Raw genomic sequence first — 17,161 nt, 5'->3', positions numbered from 1 at the left:
GGCCAATTATAAAAATATGTTATAAATACATATTCAAAACATATAATAGGCGAGAAACCAATAATACACCATAGTATCATGAGCTTTAACTGTATGTTCCACAGTGCTTAAGTATCTTCACCCCACATCCTACCCTGCTCCCCAAATTGATTTTCCATTTTTAGGCTATGCTGGAACTAAAGTCGAGGACCATAAACCAACCAGGATGAAGATGACACCATTTCCATTGCCTTCATATCCAATTGATAGTGAATTATAACAAGACTGGTGGTATAGTAACTCTTCCACATTTTTCAAAGTTTCTGACAATGCTAAAATTGCAATATTAAAATTGTAGTATTCTTAATCTGTGTCAAAGCCATGCTACAATGTCATCATTATATACCAAACTCAAACAAAATATTAAGATTTAGTGCCTTTCTATCAAAAATTTGAAGCTTTGACTATGGACAACATGATTCACACCACAAAAGCGTGAAGGCATCAGAAGCTTCACAGGTCATGCCCACACACACTCAGTGAGAAGGTCAAAAGGTCAATCAAGGTAACTTTCCAATGATTGGAGGGTCATGGGTTCAAGTTTTGGAAATAGACCAGCCTCTTCGCAAAGCAATGGTAAGGTTGCATACAAGATGGCTTTCCCCCAATCCCCACAAAGTGAAGAGCCTCATATACCGGGGATGCCCTTTGTGAAACTCCAACAAAATAGCAAAGCACAACACAAATTGATTTTGGAGCATATCAGGAAAGCAAACTTGCAAGCTTTACGATCATGTATTTTTAACAGTATGTTCCTGAAAGGGTCCAATGCCAAGTAGAGAAGGCTAATCTTAGATCATAATTTCTAAATTATACATTATCCAGCAAAATATTTGCCCATGCCTATTTAGATGCACCTCAAAGCCATTGTAAGTGGAGGGATCCTCCATTCCCCTTGTGTTTGGCGAATATCTTGGGCCTTCTCATTTATGGAGATAGTAGTAAATCTTGTCCAAAGCTTTCAGCTCAGTTATTACATCTTTCCACCTAACTAGAACACATATAGGTAAGACAACACACAACAAATAGGGCAGACTTGATGAGGAAATGACATATTAAGATACATAAATTATGAATATACTATTCTAAGTAAGCACACATGCATAACTTTATTGTGTGAAGCAAATAAATAAATATGGAACTTCTGTTAGTACACATGTTATTCTAAAAAGATGTCAGTATAAATTGATTGCATAAGGCGTGCCAACAGGACTGAAGATGCCTAATCACTGTAATGATGCCCAAACTTGGGACTTTAAAGTGAGCTTCTATGAAGAAAAACAAAGAAATTGAAACTGAAACTGAAATTTGCTGAAAATGATTCTGAGCTCAACTGATTCTGTTAGAGATACAACTAACCTTGACAGCTGTACAAAGACAAGCGGACAAATCCTAACTAACAAACTTAACTAAACTGTAACTATATTTAACAAAACTGCATGTAGAGGACGAATAGAACTACTTCTCTCAACATTCGGTCAAATTAGACTCTGGAACTTGTGCAGATCTGAGAGTCTTTTGTTGAGTGCACAAGAGTATTATTCTTGAATCATCCTTCTTAGAAGTCCACTGTAGTTTATCTTGAACAGCACAATTAGGAGACAATGTTAGGCAAAGCCTATTACATAAAAAGAGAAACCTGTCTCTAGGCAAACCTTTGGTGAGAATATCAGCTATTTGATATTGTGCGGGAATATATTGTCATGACCAGCTTGTTATGTTTATTTCTATTTTTACTTATTTTGTAGAAATAGTTAGTTATTGCTTTTATTATCTGATTATTCTCAGTTATGGAGTGATTTAGGAGGTTACGTAGTAATTAAGGAGCAGTTACTAGCAGTGGAGTAGTGGTAACTGCTCTATAGAATTGTGGGCTGCTTATATATACAGCCATAACCCACATGGCTGAGGATATCAATGTATGACTTATCAAGATTATTGAATTCTCTCTGTTCTCCCTCAACTTCTGTCTATTTCCCTATCTCTCTCTCTATTTTCCTGTCTAATTCTCCATCTCTCTCTATTATTCTCCCTCATTTTGTCTGATCCTTCCCCATTTCTCCCTATTTCTCCTATTCTCTCGGTTCTATCTTCAAGATAATCACAAGTCAAGCTCTGGTTCCTGACATATATCTAATCTCCACCTCACCATTTTCAATTTTCTCTCTAACAAAATGAACATCAATTACAATATGTTTGGAGCATGAGTGAAAGACAGGATTTTCAGCAATACTTTTAACTGCCATATTGTCAGTCTTGCATACTAGCCTTTTTCAACAAATCAACAATATATTTGGACTGAGTAAGATAGAGACCTTTGCCATCCCTATAGGCTTCAAAACCCAAAAAATAATTCACAGAGAACCCAAAGTTTTGAGAGCAAAATGAGTGTCCAAATCATGAATAAAGGACTAAAGAGTCTTAGAATCTTAATAGGTGATAAGAATATCATCAACATACACAACTTGTTGATTATCCCAACGAAAAGTCACAACTAATAAAAGGAGAACATGTATACTAGATGTCTTAACCACTGGATTGAATGTTTCAGCATAGTCTATACCAGAATTTTGATGAAAACCCTTAGCCACTAACCAAGCTTTAAACTTCAAAACTGACCCATCTGGGTTATACTTAACATGAAACACCCACTGATAGCCAACCAAATTCATATCAAGAGAAAAAGGATCAAACTCCCATGTACCATTATGCTGCAAAGCATTCAACTCTTCTTGCATAGCCTTAACCCACCTAGCATCCAAGAGAGCATCACTAACTAAGCTAGGTTCTATAGTACTCACCAGAGCATGAGGTGAAGAGGCCAGAAGTTGCTTAGATTTGGAATGAGTGATCATAGGATAAACAAAAGGAAGAGGATGTTGCTGAGGTTGTGACCTGGATAATGTAGGTAACGAAGGAGAACTTTATGATTGCACAGTAGATATCTAGACTATTGTCCTACTTGAGGATTGGAAGAAGAAAAGGAATGGTGTTTAAATAAGCACAACCTAGTACACAAAGCCTTACAGAAGTTGCTTATATATACACCTCTTATATATATATATATTCACAGTTAGGCCTTTTGGGTAGGTTTTTTCATTAATACATTTGAATAATTGAGCTTGTCATCTGTCTTTGAAACAAGTCGTCCAAACAACAAATAAAAGATAATTGTGGCAAATCCATAATTGTTAAATCGAGATTCGAATTGAGAATCGAAATCTTTATTTTATGAATCGTGAATCGAGAATCGAATCCAATCGTAAGATTCGGTACACATTTTTAATTTCAACTATAAATAATATATATCCATAGAAAATAAATAATGTGCCCATCATGATCAATTCTTTTAAATATAAATAGATAAATAAACTTCTAAATATATTTGCTAAGTTTAAAATTATATCAAAAGGAAAAGGTATATTCATGTTGCCTTTAAATTGAAATTGCACCAAACCAAACCACTTTCAAAATAACAAGTTAGAAAAAAAAAAAAAAGCCTACAACTATAAGATTACTAATAAACTCCATTGTCCATAATTTTCACTAGTTATCAATCATCTTCATCTTCAAGTTCAAGAGCATCATCATCTTCTTTGTTTTCAAAGATAACCAAATCGAACGAATATTTGATTAAAGCGCACATGCAGATGAAGTCGCACAAATTGGACGAATCGTGCTATTCATGTGATTCACGGTCGATTTGTCCGATTCATAGTTGATTCTAAGAGATTTTCGATTCACCTTATAAATTCGACTCAATTTCTATATGAATCGAGTCGAATCGTACGATTCGAATGAATCGTATGATTCTAAGGAATTTTAGATTCACCCTATAAATTCGACTCGATTTCTATATGAATCGAGTTGAATCGTAAATCGTAAGATTCTAACAACAATGGGCAAATCTATGTCCAATGCTAGGAGGGAAAAAAATGAAACTATGAACACCTGAACAATTGCATATTGCAAGATTCTTATAAAGAGTACGCTCAACCTTCTGTCTACATTCAAAAAAGCAGAATAAGAAAATGAAGTGTCACCCAAATCCAAGATATTGGCCATTATTTTTCACCTCACATTATATCCAAATTTTGGCCATCCATGTAAAATATATATAAATATACATATATAATACATTGAAGTGATCCTTTTGACTCTTTTCATAAATAAATTATGTATTTTGGTTAAGCATCTAAGGAGACCATATTTAAATATCAATATCTTTTCTTCATAAGCTTTAAATATCAATATCTTGTGCACCACTGCTAGACCTCTATCCACAACAAATGGCACATATAGACAAGCCCACTCATTGCATAAAACAAAAATGTTTTATCAATTATAAAACAAAGTAACCAAAATACATGTGCACGTGTAAATCACTATACACTAAAAGAAAGTTCAATTCAAAAGAAATTCCAAAAATTACACATGGGAAACAACACATACTTCTGAGTGAAGCAACATTCTCTCGTCAAATCCCACTGCAGTAGAATTTTCTGACACCAAATTTCGTGAGGATGAATCTACAAAATAAGATCAAACATGGTACGATGGCTATGAAAAAATGGTGTCATTTGATTACCATATTCAAAAAGTTAACAGATAATATGTATTCATACATTATTATTTAAAAAAGAGAAATAAAACCACATCTTGTAAAAACAAAAGTATAAGCAAGACTACTTGGTGCTTTAACGTTATGCATTTTATCTATAAAGGCAAAATAAAAAGGTCTCAAATATATAAGGCCAACTTATCCAACCTTATAGAGGTTTTATGATCGTGTACAATTTGGAAAAATTTAAAAGCAGATTCTAATTATTTATTGATGTAATTACGATGAGTATCATCACATAGGAACAAATTTCTTAAAATCATTTTATTTTCAAACCCGTTTAGTAGGCTTTGAGTGCTTCGACAAGAGATTCTCCTAGCCTACAATTCCTTTTTGTTTCAAGATCTCATTTGCCCCATCAAACCATGTATGATGCTTACTCATAAAATTGGTAATGCTAGATTCTTTAACTGTTTTTAGGGAAGTGCTAATTAGCAGAGAGGCATTCTTCAATGTTTAATGAATATAAAATTGCTACAAATGCCTAAAAATTCAACCAAATGATGTGTGTAACCAATCAATTATTGGCAAGAATGATACCCTGCATTTTTTTTTTTTTTCAAAATGTGATCCTTGTCAAAGCTACAAAAATGGGTATTTCAGTAAATTATTATTGCTTTCTAAGTTCTGCAGTTAGAAATTAATGAAAATCCAATTTCATGAGAAATTTTTCCAAGGAAAGGAATGATGAAATATGTTTAACACAATTAAATCAAGCTTAAGCCATTATTTATCAAACAAGAGGAAAAAATAATAATAAGATGCAATGCCAATTTTGTTGCAAACATAAATTACCCTGATTTCATCCATTACATAAACAACTACTCAACGAAACAACATTGGTAGCTTCATTTACAGAAAGGAACCTACACATTAGCCAAGCGAACAAGATTATCCTCTAGATATTTTCCAACAAAAGTTTTTGCACATTAGTCTCAGTGAAGGAGTCGTACGAACAAATAAAACAGCCAACTACAAGCGACTACCTTTACATCTTTCTATTTTTTCAGACTCATCCTCCGTACGGCCCGATTCTTTTAGGAAAGGAGGTGCAAAATATCCGTGCCTAAGTATTCCAGATTCTTTATGTTCTCCACAAATCTGCATACAGGAGATGGCCTCGTATTAACTGTGGACTGTCACATATGTCCATTAACAAACAGAAAATTGAGTTGAGAATTGACAACTCATAAATGAAGATATATTATTCAGCCAAATGAGGAAAGACAAAAAGCAAAGGAAAAATTTGAAATATTAAGAACAGAGCAGGGAGAAGAAGTTAAATGTGACCGTACATCGCAATGGACACAATCGTCTAGGTTAACCATTGTACAATTGACACAAAACCATTTTACAACTGTTGTAGGTTTTTCTAAGGGTTCCCAGTCACTATCATCATCATCATCATCATCATCAAAATCATATTCCTGATTGTACATAGCTTGGAAGGTCATTTCGGTATGCTCTCTAGCTTTTTTCTGCAATAAATATAGAATGCAAAGTTAACAGTGTCAAGTACTAAGGACGCAGCCAGAGCTAGAAGTTTTGAATTAGTATTATGCCAACATACTGGTGCACAATATATTTCTCTGTTCACATTAATATTGTCTGGTGTATCTCTGACAGATCCTGGAAGTCTTTCCTCCCCATGAGTTACACCGTGACAAGTAGTATCACTGGTTCCAGCAGAAGCCATGTTTCCATTTCTACCATCATATCCTTGCCATGGACTTTTCTCTCCTGAATTGTGAAGATTGTATTCAGCGTCTCCATTTGTAAAACGACTCATTGGAACTGTTTCTGAGACCATGATGCATTCAGGGCATGGAGCAATTATCTGCAAGAATCATTCCTCAATTATGACCAGTCATCAGACACAAATATGGGAAGCCTTAAAAACTAAGTCAAAAGACAAAAAGCAAGCACATTGAAAGGGATGAAAAAACAATCTACAAGCATAAAAGAGACAGAAACAAATGAATAGACATCCAGCCAAGCAGTAAACTCAATTCATCCATAACGCAACATGGAAAGATTGTGCACAAACCACCTCAGCCAAAATGAAAGTGAAAAGACTTCTATTGTAGTTTAATCAACTAGAAATTATGATAATATAGAACAGGAATATCAATGAATATATCCTCTCTACATGGACATATAACTGGTTAGATATCACCACATAAGTATCTATTGCAGGTGAATTCTATCAGGAGGTGTTTGATCTATTCTTGGGCGCTAAGGGTTGTGCACCAAAGCATGGCAATTTGGGAGGGAGCAACAGAAAAACATGCACTGTATACGGTCAATATCAGTAGCACAAACCCACTGACAATAGAATATGCATGGGCTAGGAAGAGAGCACAAAAAAACCTTGGACAAGCATACCGAAACAGGGATGCAAACACACGTCCTATACAAGACAGGTAATTTAAAAGAATGAAATATAACATACAGCAAGGCCATCTATAAATCCATGTGTGTCAGAAAATTAAGAGTGCTATCATTTTCCTTAAGTTTGTAACTCTCCATCAAATGCCAGACTAACCAAACCCATATTTTTATGAGTAACTTTGTATGCATAACAACTTGTTAAGGAAAGTACTAAATAAACAAGTGGCAGTTATAAGTAATAAAGGACAAGTCATAGAATTGTGGCAGGCATAGATCTTACGGGTACAAATAAACAATCACCTATATAGTAACAGACAAGTATTCCACAAGTAAACACCCAAGAATGTTATGGTTTCATGTTATTAAATCCCCTTTTGTTGCTAAGAATACGGAACAGGATAAAAAGAATTGGAATCTCAAAATGTGGTAAATCTGGAATATTGCTGCAATATTTCAAGCTTCTGTCCACTCATTTTGCAATTCCAAAATCGACCAGAAGAAAAAAAACATTACACATTATTTTATTTGGGAAAACAGATAAGACCGAAAGAAACCACATAACAAATATTAAGCAAAATGAATGGTTTAATCTCAGAACAAGTTTTGCTCATCTGGGTGTATCAACTGTCAACATATGACGGGGATTCAAAATAGAATTCGAAGTAAATCCTAACCCCAATAAACCGCGATTACATCCCAATAACCTTTCAACTCAGAATCAAATTGTAGGGTTTGGTGAAAGACTCCGTCGAGTGATTAATAGCAAATTCGAACTCCACCAGTACACTCAAGACGCATAACAATCACCTACATCATTCGAATCGACGGTAGAACACCCATACAGACACGCACCCCATAGACAAGCAGAATTTACGAGCTCGAACATTACACAGCATACACATTGTATAAGCCCTAGGAAACAGTGATAATGAAGGAGATGGAAACGGGAATGGGGATCGAAGGACGACGATAACAATGAAGCGTGAATAGAGAATCAAGAATGAAGCGTGACTGGAGAATCAAGAATCTCACCCGATTGGATCGAATGGGGCCGACCTCGAACTAGATTTGGGCGACACTGAGATTGCTGTAATGTATGTGACGTCGATGCGACCAGGAAGCCACCTGGGCAACGGATTGAAAGTAGACGGGTTATTTTCTCCGGTGCCCCTCGATTTCCCCAATATTCACAATTTCACCCAAAGTCTTGGTGTTATTTTCTTTCTTTCACCCTTCTTAATTATGGTTGCGCCCTTTCTTTTTCTCCGTTGTCCCACGTCTTTTTGTGTGGTATCCATATATTATATTTTTTATTATTAATTATAAATATATAATATATTAATACACGAGTCTCATTACAAATATTATGAGTAACCAAATAGTATTTTCATTACCTTAAACCCAGTCCATGATCGTTAATAATTAAAATAATTTATAATATATATTTTTTACAAAAAAAATAATTTAAAATAAATTTAACCTCAAAATTCTCGAATTATCAAATAAAAACAAAAAAAATAAAAAAATTTCAAATTTATGTTTGCTGGTGTAAATAGCCTTCATGCTTGATATTGTAACATAAAATAAGTATAATTTAAATATTACACATAAAAATTAAGGAAAAGATTAAAAACAATATATATAAATTTTATTTCTATCTCTTTTAACTCTAACAAAATTCTTAGAAATAATGCAAATAATCCATCACACGTATTCAAGAGTTTGAAATACTACGAAATTATAAATTCGATTCTATCCCCATACAAAACTATATAATCGTCTATATCTATAGGTTAAGATTGAAACTTTTAACTTATAATAAATTTGTCATTATTTTTAAATAAGATCATGACAAATTATAAATTTTTTAAAAAAATGAGACGGTTTGAATTAAATGTTATCTATAATCGAGGACCTCTCAAGTTTTTTACTTTATGAAGAGAAAAAAAAATTATAACAAAAAAATCATATTGCCATTTTAGGGTAAAAAATTACAACAAAAAAGCCTTTATTTAGAAGCCGGTAAAAAAATTATTTTTGGGGGGATGAATAAAAAAAGAATATGCAAAGGCTGAGGAGAAGGAGGGAAGGCATTTTGCCAATTTAGGGTGATGGTCTCAAGCGAGTCAAAGTCCCGTTCAAACATGGGCCGAAAAAACAGACGAACGTGGGCCCCGCTTTCATTCAAAGACAGGCCCAATGGGCCATCACGCAGCAGGCAATAAGCCAACAGAATTCCTACATCCCCAAAAATACCAAACAGAGCTGCCAGCCGGATTGCCGTCTAGCCTACGCGACCCTGCAAATTTTGTCTTTATTTAGCAAGTACTGATGGACTAAACACCATTTCAAATTCATTAACACGTCCAACTCTCAAGGTCACATAACATTGGTTAAATAAATTTTATGGGCAAAACTCCTAATTTTGTACTTATATTTTAATATTTTTTTGTGTGTAATTATTAAATTTTTATTATTATTTCAATTACATTCTTAAATTAATATTTTTTAGTCAATCTGATCCCTATATTTTTTTGTTAAAAGCTTAAAATTATAAGGAAAAAAAATATAAATTTACCCAAATTCTGTATGACTAATTATTCTTGCTCTTACCATATTTTTAACAAAATCATTGTAATTTATATCACATCGAAAAAATGTCTTCCATTTCATTTTCTTTCCTCAATCTATGATTTTTCCCCACAACCAAATCTTCTTAAATCACATTCCACCAAAGAATTGCTCAAACCTTATCACATCTATCTAACATTCTTGTCTTCGTAGCGCTCGTCTTCCACGTGTTAGATACAATCTCAGGCCCCCATCACCAAAAGTATTGTCTGAGTTCATTGATCTTCGAGAAGAACTTGCTTGGCATCTTCTGCAGAGAGAATTCTGAGCCTAGGAAAGAAAATACTCTGGGATGGAATGCAGAATGAAAAGGGTTATGACCTCTAAGAAATGGCAAAGCACAACCTCAGAAACTTGACATGTAATGTACAACTGATTTGGGAATAGAAACGGCAGAAAAATTCAATCATGCCAGCAGAGAAGCATGACAATACATCTTCTGATGATGTAAACCTTGACTCTCTGCTCTTTGAGGTGCTCTCCCAGGCCTTTGCATGTGAGCCTTCCCTTAGAGCCTTCCATGGAAGCACTGGTCTTTATCCCCCCCATTCTGTTCATTTCTGCTGCCTTTTCTCCCCCCGGAAAGAAGCTGTGTTGCGTGATCAAAGAAAAGTGTGGCAACCTTTTTGGGTTTTGTTTGGGGAGTGCATAGAAATGTGGCAATGATTTTGATGGGATAAGTGAGTATTCTTATAAGGAAAGCAATAGGTCGTGTGGCCCAGGGTGGGCGAAGTGAAGAGCCAGATAGGGCAAATCAAAGGAGATACACAAGTTTCCCTGCCTCACTTTGGGCCCACCACTTGCCCTCCAAATTTTCTGATTGCCTTAGAATAAACAGTTACTAAACATGATATGAGAACCCAAAACAATTTAGAAAAAAAAATATCAAGAATAAATTTTCAAGACTGGAAAATTGCTGATGAACGTTGTAGAAATGTAACTTAAAAGAAAGGAAAATTGAATGAACAAAAAGGAAACTAACCAATTATGTAAGAGTGTAGTCTTACAAGTTTAGTAGTTCGCAGTGACTGCTTCAGGAGAACCACAAAGGAGCCTTGGCTGGATTTTCTTTTCTTTTCTTTTTTCTGCCACAAGCTAGCACATTCACATATGAATTGATGCTTGCTATCAACCACACAAAAAAAATAAATAAATAAATAAATAGAAAAGAGAGAGTCGGTGCCTGACCTAGTCTAATCAGGATCATTTCATACTCGTGATAATAAATTATCTTATCCTTTTTTTTAAGTTGATAAAGAGAATTATCTCATTCTATTATGAGCTGGAGGCCCCATTCTGAGTGCACTTCAATGGACGATTAGAAAAGTCCGAGCTGTGGGGTACAAAGGTGGTCTAGGTACACGTGAAATTCGTAAGACATACATGAGCACTGTCCTTGACATGGAAGACAACCAAACCTAGTCCATGGTTTGCTTCTCAGCCACATTCTTTTATTTGCTAAAGTTACTCATCTCTACTTGTGTTTCCTCTTCACTGCTGCGAGGTAGCTTTCCATCCTTTCACTTGCCTAATTTTTGCCCTACAGAATCAACATATTAGAATACCAAAAAGAAGTGACAACACTACTTTTCCTTATCCGAAATTAACTGGAACCACAGTTCTTGTCTCAAACATAATGCCAAAAGTCCAAGTTAACTATTCCTCTATCCCCTTCTGATACTTCTTGAAAAGTGATTTTGAAACTTCAGGACTCAATCAAAGCTAGGATTATCACAAGTATTGACCAGTCATGATTTTGGTCTCAAATAGCCAAATATGCAAATCCTGTAGATTTTGTGCCTATTATTTCTATGCTAATTGCAAACTAAAGGGACTATATGAGGGACAATAAGAGGAACACACTTTCAGGAATGGAAGGTTCCTTTTCTCACTACGTAAGTCCAAAAATTTTCAATATGGGACATACAATTCTACGTACGCTTGACAGCACAAGAGATGAACTTCCAGATGCACATCACACAGCATACTTAATGATAAAACCAATGTTGGAAGTATTCTAGCTCCTTACTAGCCAATCATCTAGCAAAAACGAGTAGCTGGTCTCATAATAAATTCATGAATTATTCCAAATTTGGTAGGATGACCACATGGGTTGATGAAGGCATGATATAGGAATAAGAGAAGATTAAGAAAGATGAAGATAAAGAGGAGAGGAAAATAAAATTAACCCTACCAACCTACGAATTCAAATTAAAGAGAGAAAGAGAGACATAACTTTCATATTCCTGTAAGTTCCTAAATCAATAAAACTCTTAACTGAAAACCCTTCATCTTCATCATGGCACTTATATAATCTTTCTGCTATTTTATGTTAGATTTAGGGTGTCAAAATCTCACCTTCCATTTGAATAAAGCACCCATAGTTTGCTGATCTGAAATATTCAAAACTCAGCTCAGATCAAATTTTCAGATCCGCTCGTGCACATAGTGGCACGTTCATGCATCAGTTAATTCTTGTTTTTCCCTACAAGAAGCAACCTTAAGGAAATAGTAAACAGAAAAGTTCTTCGAGAATTGTGCTGATCAAATCAAAACAGGAGGAACAAATCCAGTGCAGGGTTCCACATACTCTATCATTGACAAAAGGCCCTATGATAATTGTGCTGAGCTTCTTCGAGAATTGTGCTGAATGTACCTTCAATGTATAACTGGAGAAAGTCTTAGCTGTACCGCCTTTGTAGGTCAAAGTGCACATGATAATCACAAAACTTATACGGTCACTCTGTGATTGGAACACAACTTAGCTCACAATTTGGTACAGAGCCACGTCCTTTTATTTGTTAAATCATAACCTTTTTCATGTCTATGGTCTCTGCATTACTGCTACGGAGCTTTCCAGCCCTTCAATTGTCTAAAATTGTTGCCCCATCAAGTCAATCATACATCTGAATGCAAAAAGAAAAAGAAAACTGATAAGATGGGTTCACTTTTCAGCCAAGTTAACTGGAACCATATATTTCTCTCGCATAATTCAAGAACTTTTCATCCCTTCACTTGTCTAGTTGTCCTCCTGTCAAGTCAGGCATATCTGAACAAAAAAAGAGAGAAGAAAAAGTGTTAAGCTGCCTCCTTTAATTTTATCGCCAATTAATTGGAACCCTTATGTCAAACGTGTATACAAGAAAAATAACTTAAGGTATTTCAACAATTTTCTGATCTTGTATGGACCCATGTTACATTTATGTTAAATTTTCTTATCAGTCACAATTATATATAGCATTGCCTGGTGTAGTGGTAAAAGCTTGAGAAGCAAGCATGAATTTCTATGGTTTCTCAGAAATGAAAAAACTGACTAAAATTTGAAATTACTCTTTAGGTAAAAGTCTAACCATCGAAACTTGGGGGTTTTTAACCACCTCTTATTGTAGAATTGAAATTGTTGAAAGCAGTGTGGTCTTCAACTCATCAATGTCCTTGAGCAATTTCTCATTCTCGATCTTTTTGTTTTCTAACAAAACATGCAAAGCTGTGTTTCACAACAATGCAAGAGATCAAATGATTAGTATAGAATTTTAACACTGATAATTGTTGAATTGAATAGTTGAACGCATTTTGGTCTTTAACTCATTAATGTCCAGCAATTTCTCATTCTCAATCTGTCTGATCTCTAACTGAAGATACAAAGCTGTGACTCACAACAAAAGGCAAGAGATCACAAAATTGTTGAAATATTTCCTGAGAACCACTAAATTGAGCAAATATAGGGCAACATCAATATCTTTCAAAATGTAATTTACAATAATAAAAATAAATGAGCAAACTAGCATGATAGATACAGGGTCATGTCTTATGACGACAACGACGACAATCACAAGCCTTAATCTTGCTGGGTGAGTTGGCGACATGAATTCAAGGCCTCTAGTCATCTCCATTTGTGGCCATATCCTCTGTAAGGTTATCATCACTTTATGCTATGATTGTAGAGCTGGTGCAAGTCACAAACATATGTAAATATGAAGTTGCAGCACCCTACGTGAACAAGATTTTCTTCTGTGCTACCCCCTCCCCCCCTCCAAAAAAAAAAAATAAATAAATAAATAAATAATAAAAATAGTAAATAAATAAATAGAAGAAATGTAACTCTAGATAGTGATAATATCCCTTCCATGCCTAATATGTATGCCATTAAATTTTATCCAAGGAACTTTGCCTACGCAAATCATTCAAGTAGTTTATTTGGATAAGGCCATAGATAGAAATGGTTGGCAAGTTAGAATTCATGTGGCCCGTATAGTGAGATTAAGGCTCTATATTTATCTATTTGAAAGTTCAATACACGAATCTTATGATTTGTGAACATTTAAGCACCCAAAACTAAAAATGCATGAGTAAACATATCAACACAAGTCAAGCTTCAATTAGGTTAGCAAAGATAAACTACATTAACTACAGTAGGGATAGTAATAGGCTAAACTTTGTGACAAATTCCCTAGGGTTTAATATTTGAACAGGAGAAATGGTAGATCTGCACAGTGTTAAACATTAGAAAAGGAAAACTAATTATTTGCAAGATCCACCGTCACTTCTCTTTAACTAACCTTAGTTTAGTGTCAAAATCTTCAAAGACCTTGAAAATTTGAGACTACACTTAATAGACAGAAAATGAAAGAAAATTCTTTTGCTTATCAGTCAAGTCACCCGTGAATTATACAAGTCCAGTAATTTAACAACTAATCTGAGCAACTCTCTGCTCTCGTTGCTCATAAAGTTTTTTTCCATTAGCACTAGCTTTTTGCTTGCTTATGTCAAACAACTTCACTGAGAAACTATTTCAAAGCATAGTCTCTCCAGGATTTTGCCCAAATAGGTGGATAGAATTCACATAGTCTTCATACATTTTAAACTATATCCATATATATTTAAATACAAATAAAAGAAATTGTCAAAGGAAAATTCAAATGTTTCTTTCAACAAAAAGGAAATGGTACAACTAGATGATATAAATTTTATAAATAGAAATTGAGTCCTTGTGAAATGGAACAAGATAAGTGATTAGCACTAGAAAGAGGAGGCAATGGCTTTATGAAAAATTGCATGCAATTGCAGGGAAGGAATTGTCAGACATGTTAATATGAGCAACATGAAATTAGAAAATTAGGTTGTGGTCACTGATTTTTACTCATAAGTCCCCAATTGTATGATAAGCAAATCAACATTACCAGAATTGGAACCATGAAGTTCTTCAAGAATCTCCTCTATGAATGCCAACATTGAGTTCTGCAGCACATTATTTTTCTCATTCAAAAGATGAAGTTCCTTCTCAAGAAACTCCTTTTCTGACAATAAATCCTCAAGTTCATCAGTTCGCGTGTTTTCCATGGTCCTCTGGAAATCTAGGCATGATGTGGTAAAATCATCCCTGTGATGAAACAGTTCCGTAAGTTACACACAGATATCAGCTAAACAATTTACAGAACAAAGTGTTGGTATTACTTCTATGAGAAACATCACAAATTTGAGAAAATATCACACGTTATGGAGATTATATTTGAAACAGATTATTAAATTCCAGTGAAGGGAATAGTATTAGATGTTTTGATGGCTGCTAAATACTTTTCTGTAGATTCTTTGAACAATTTGCTATGACGACTTGCTAATTTGCTAAGTGTATGGATGGGTTAGATGTATGAGCCATAACCATGTGTCTTGCCTAATCTACTGCATTATAAACGTTTGCAGGCAATGAAACAGGTAGGAGAGAATTTCCCATATCAACAATATAGCTCTGCTGACAACATACTGGCATGTGGAAAAAAAAAAAAAGAAGAAGAATTTATTACATCTAAAATTATAAGGGTAAGGTTTTAATAAGACCAGACCAAGTATAGTGGTAGCTTTGAAAATTATTAAAGATGAGAAATCTTATGTTTTAAAGTACAAAGTGCAGAAAATATTTATTATACAGCGGATAAATGAAAGTGAAAATCTAGATCTGAATTTCCAGTTGAACAACTTAATCATGTACAGAAGTGTAATATAAGCCACCAGTCTACCCACAATAAATGTGTCTATATAGAGGGAGACAGAGAAGGATGAGGTGATATCATCTCTGTTTTATCAAGTTAAAATAATAGAGTTTCGTGTGGATTTGCAGCAGTACCTCATGTTGTTCATTCTTTTGATGATCTCGTTGTGTTTCATTTTTAAAAAAGACACCTCCTTCTCCAAGAGCTTCACTGAGGTTCTTGAATGAGCTGCAGAAAATGGGAAAAAAAGAGAATTAGAAGAAGATCAGGGAAAAAGAATAACTGATATTCAAAACCAACCATGGGAAGAATATTCATTGAGATTATTTTACTCGCCATCACAGAACCATCATGGGCATTAAGGTAAGCTTTCATAAGCAGCTCGCTAACATTCTACTTCTAAGTCCAACTTGCAGAGTATTACCAGGGCAGTGGACTGTCATATGATTGCATACCTCAAATAAAATGCAGTCAGCACAATTGCTCTTCAATTGGTAGGATTCAATTTGGTGTAAAAGTGAGCAGGATTTCAATTGCTAATAGGAGTGAGTACACGCGAAATAGCTATAACAACTACAATTGAATTTTTTATCTCGTTTACCACCTAGCAGGGCTAACCAATTCAAATCATTTACTTCATTTGAATATGAACTTTCTAGAAAATTGTACAATGTCTCAAGCTAAAAAGCTTTTAAGTGTAAGAACCAAACGCATCGAAAAAGGTAACAAGAAGAGCCTAAAATCATCAGAGCTGAATTTTCAAACCCTTGATGATACAATGAATTAATGGAAGCATGCTTTTACCAGCCACTGCAATCAATCCGGCGAGCTCAAAGTCCAACTCGTAAACCAACTTCGTCAGCTCTGATTCTCTGGCTTTCAAAGTGGTCTCGGCCTCAGAACACTTGACGATTTCGGATTCTATCTCTCTGGTAACCTGAATACTCGCTTCGATTTCTTCGTTCACCTGCAAAAGACCAAACGAACCCGGAATTGACGGGAATAACATCGCAAAAACCCTAGATTTTGTATAGGCATGGAGGAGGAGATGGAACCTGATCAAGCATGTCCTTCAGAGAAGAAATCTGACAAAGAATCGCTCCTGAATTGTCCATTTTCTCTGCCCCAATTTTCCCGCGCTCTGTTTCGAATCAAGAAAGCAATAAACATGATAAATGAAAGCGTGGAGAATGGAACTGTTTTAATAAATTTCAAAATTAAGGGGGCGAATTGTGAAATAAGTTATTATAATTTGGTCCATACTCAAATTAATTATTATATTTTTAAATTTGATGTTAAATTTGTCATTTTACTTTGAAAATGGTTAAATCAAGTGTTTATAATTTTTCAAATCTATATTTTTGCGCTTGCGACTGTGTAATTTTTTTTTATTAAGTATAAAGTATTAATTATTGAAAAATATTAATATAACATATTAACATCTATCATAATAATTAATGTGATTATGAATTTAAAAATAAGATAATTTATT

At 34.5% G+C, this 17,161-nt stretch overlaps 3 protein-coding genes across 8 annotated transcripts in view; all 3 read right to left on the bottom strand.

The window, feature by feature from the left end:
• The window catches only part of LOC127793229 (histone deacetylase 15), a 29,533-nt gene extending 21,298 nt beyond the window's left edge, over positions 1 to 8,235 (bottom strand). The window contains exons 1-5 of one of the 4 annotated variants that reach the window (XM_052324038.1): positions 8,084 to 8,235; positions 6,231 to 6,497; positions 5,956 to 6,138; positions 5,647 to 5,761; positions 4,492 to 4,568 (exon numbers count right to left, since the gene is read on the bottom strand). In XM_052324038.1, coding sequence (XP_052179998.1) covers positions 4,492 to 4,568; positions 5,647 to 5,761; positions 5,956 to 6,138; positions 6,231 to 6,470 — 615 coding nt within the window. In that variant the 5' untranslated portion in view covers positions 6,471 to 6,497; positions 8,084 to 8,235. Of the gene's footprint in view, positions 1 to 896; positions 986 to 4,491; positions 4,569 to 5,646; positions 5,762 to 5,955; positions 6,139 to 6,230; positions 6,498 to 7,725; positions 7,856 to 7,903; positions 8,059 to 8,083 lie in introns of those variants that run through there. The other 3 variants (XM_052324040.1, XM_052324039.1, XM_052324041.1) reach the window with 3 other exon arrangements.
• A 1,849-nt stretch (positions 8,236 to 10,084) lies between these two features.
• On the bottom strand, positions 10,085 to 10,240 carry LOC127792839 (small polypeptide DEVIL 4-like). Its single transcript, XM_052323454.1, has one exon. The coding sequence runs from the start codon at positions 10,238 to 10,240 to the stop codon at positions 10,085 to 10,087; it is 156 nt and encodes a 51-aa protein (XP_052179414.1).
• Positions 10,241 to 12,585: 2,345 nt separating this feature from the next.
• LOC127792838 (uncharacterized) lies at positions 12,586 to 16,838 on the bottom strand. 3 transcript variants are annotated; one of them, XM_052323451.1, is made up of 6 exons: positions 16,725 to 16,838; positions 16,474 to 16,636; positions 15,804 to 15,897; positions 14,863 to 15,062; positions 13,060 to 13,169; positions 12,593 to 12,731 (listed from the first exon to the last, which is right to left on the bottom strand). In XM_052323451.1, the coding sequence occupies exons 1-5, from the start codon at positions 16,782 to 16,784 to the stop codon at positions 13,063 to 13,065; spliced, it is 624 nt and encodes a 207-aa protein (XP_052179411.1). In that variant the 5' UTR covers positions 16,785 to 16,838; the 3' UTR covers positions 12,593 to 12,731; positions 13,060 to 13,062. The 3 variants fall into 3 exon arrangements, with proteins under 3 accessions (XP_052179412.1, XP_052179411.1, XP_052179410.1); XM_052323450.1 differs by having other exon boundaries at positions 12,613 to 12,731; positions 13,033 to 13,169; XM_052323452.1 differs by lacking the exon at positions 13,060 to 13,169 and having other exon boundaries at positions 12,586 to 12,731.
• Positions 16,839 to 17,161: the final 323 nt, after the last annotated feature.

The sequence above is a fragment of the Diospyros lotus genome, unplaced genomic scaffold (genome assembly GCF_014633365.1).
Source record: "Diospyros lotus cultivar Yz01 unplaced genomic scaffold, ASM1463336v1 superscaf1, whole genome shotgun sequence".
NCBI lineage: Eukaryota > Viridiplantae > Streptophyta > Magnoliopsida > Ericales > Ebenaceae > Diospyros > Diospyros lotus.
Note: the sequence above shows the minus strand (reverse complement) of the source record. Positions and strands in the feature narration are given on the sequence as shown.

Excerpts from the sequence above, each read along its gene's own strand:
- LOC127792839 (XM_052323454.1), bottom strand. The coding sequence starts at position 10,240 with ATGAACAGAATGGGGGGGATAAAGACCAGTGCTTCCATGGAAGGCTCT.
- LOC127792838 (XM_052323451.1), bottom strand. The coding sequence starts at position 16,784 with ATGGACAATTCAGGAGCGATTCTTTGTCAGATTTCTTCTCTGAAGGAC. Across the intron at positions 16,637-16,724 it reads TGAAGGACATGCTTGATCAG|GTGAACGAAGAAATCGAAGC; the intron begins GTTCCATCTCCT and ends GGTCTTTTGCAG. Across the intron at positions 15,898-16,473 it reads CGGATTGATTGCAGTGGCTG|CTCATTCAAGAACCTCAGTG; the intron begins GTAAAAGCATGC and ends CATTTTCTGCAG.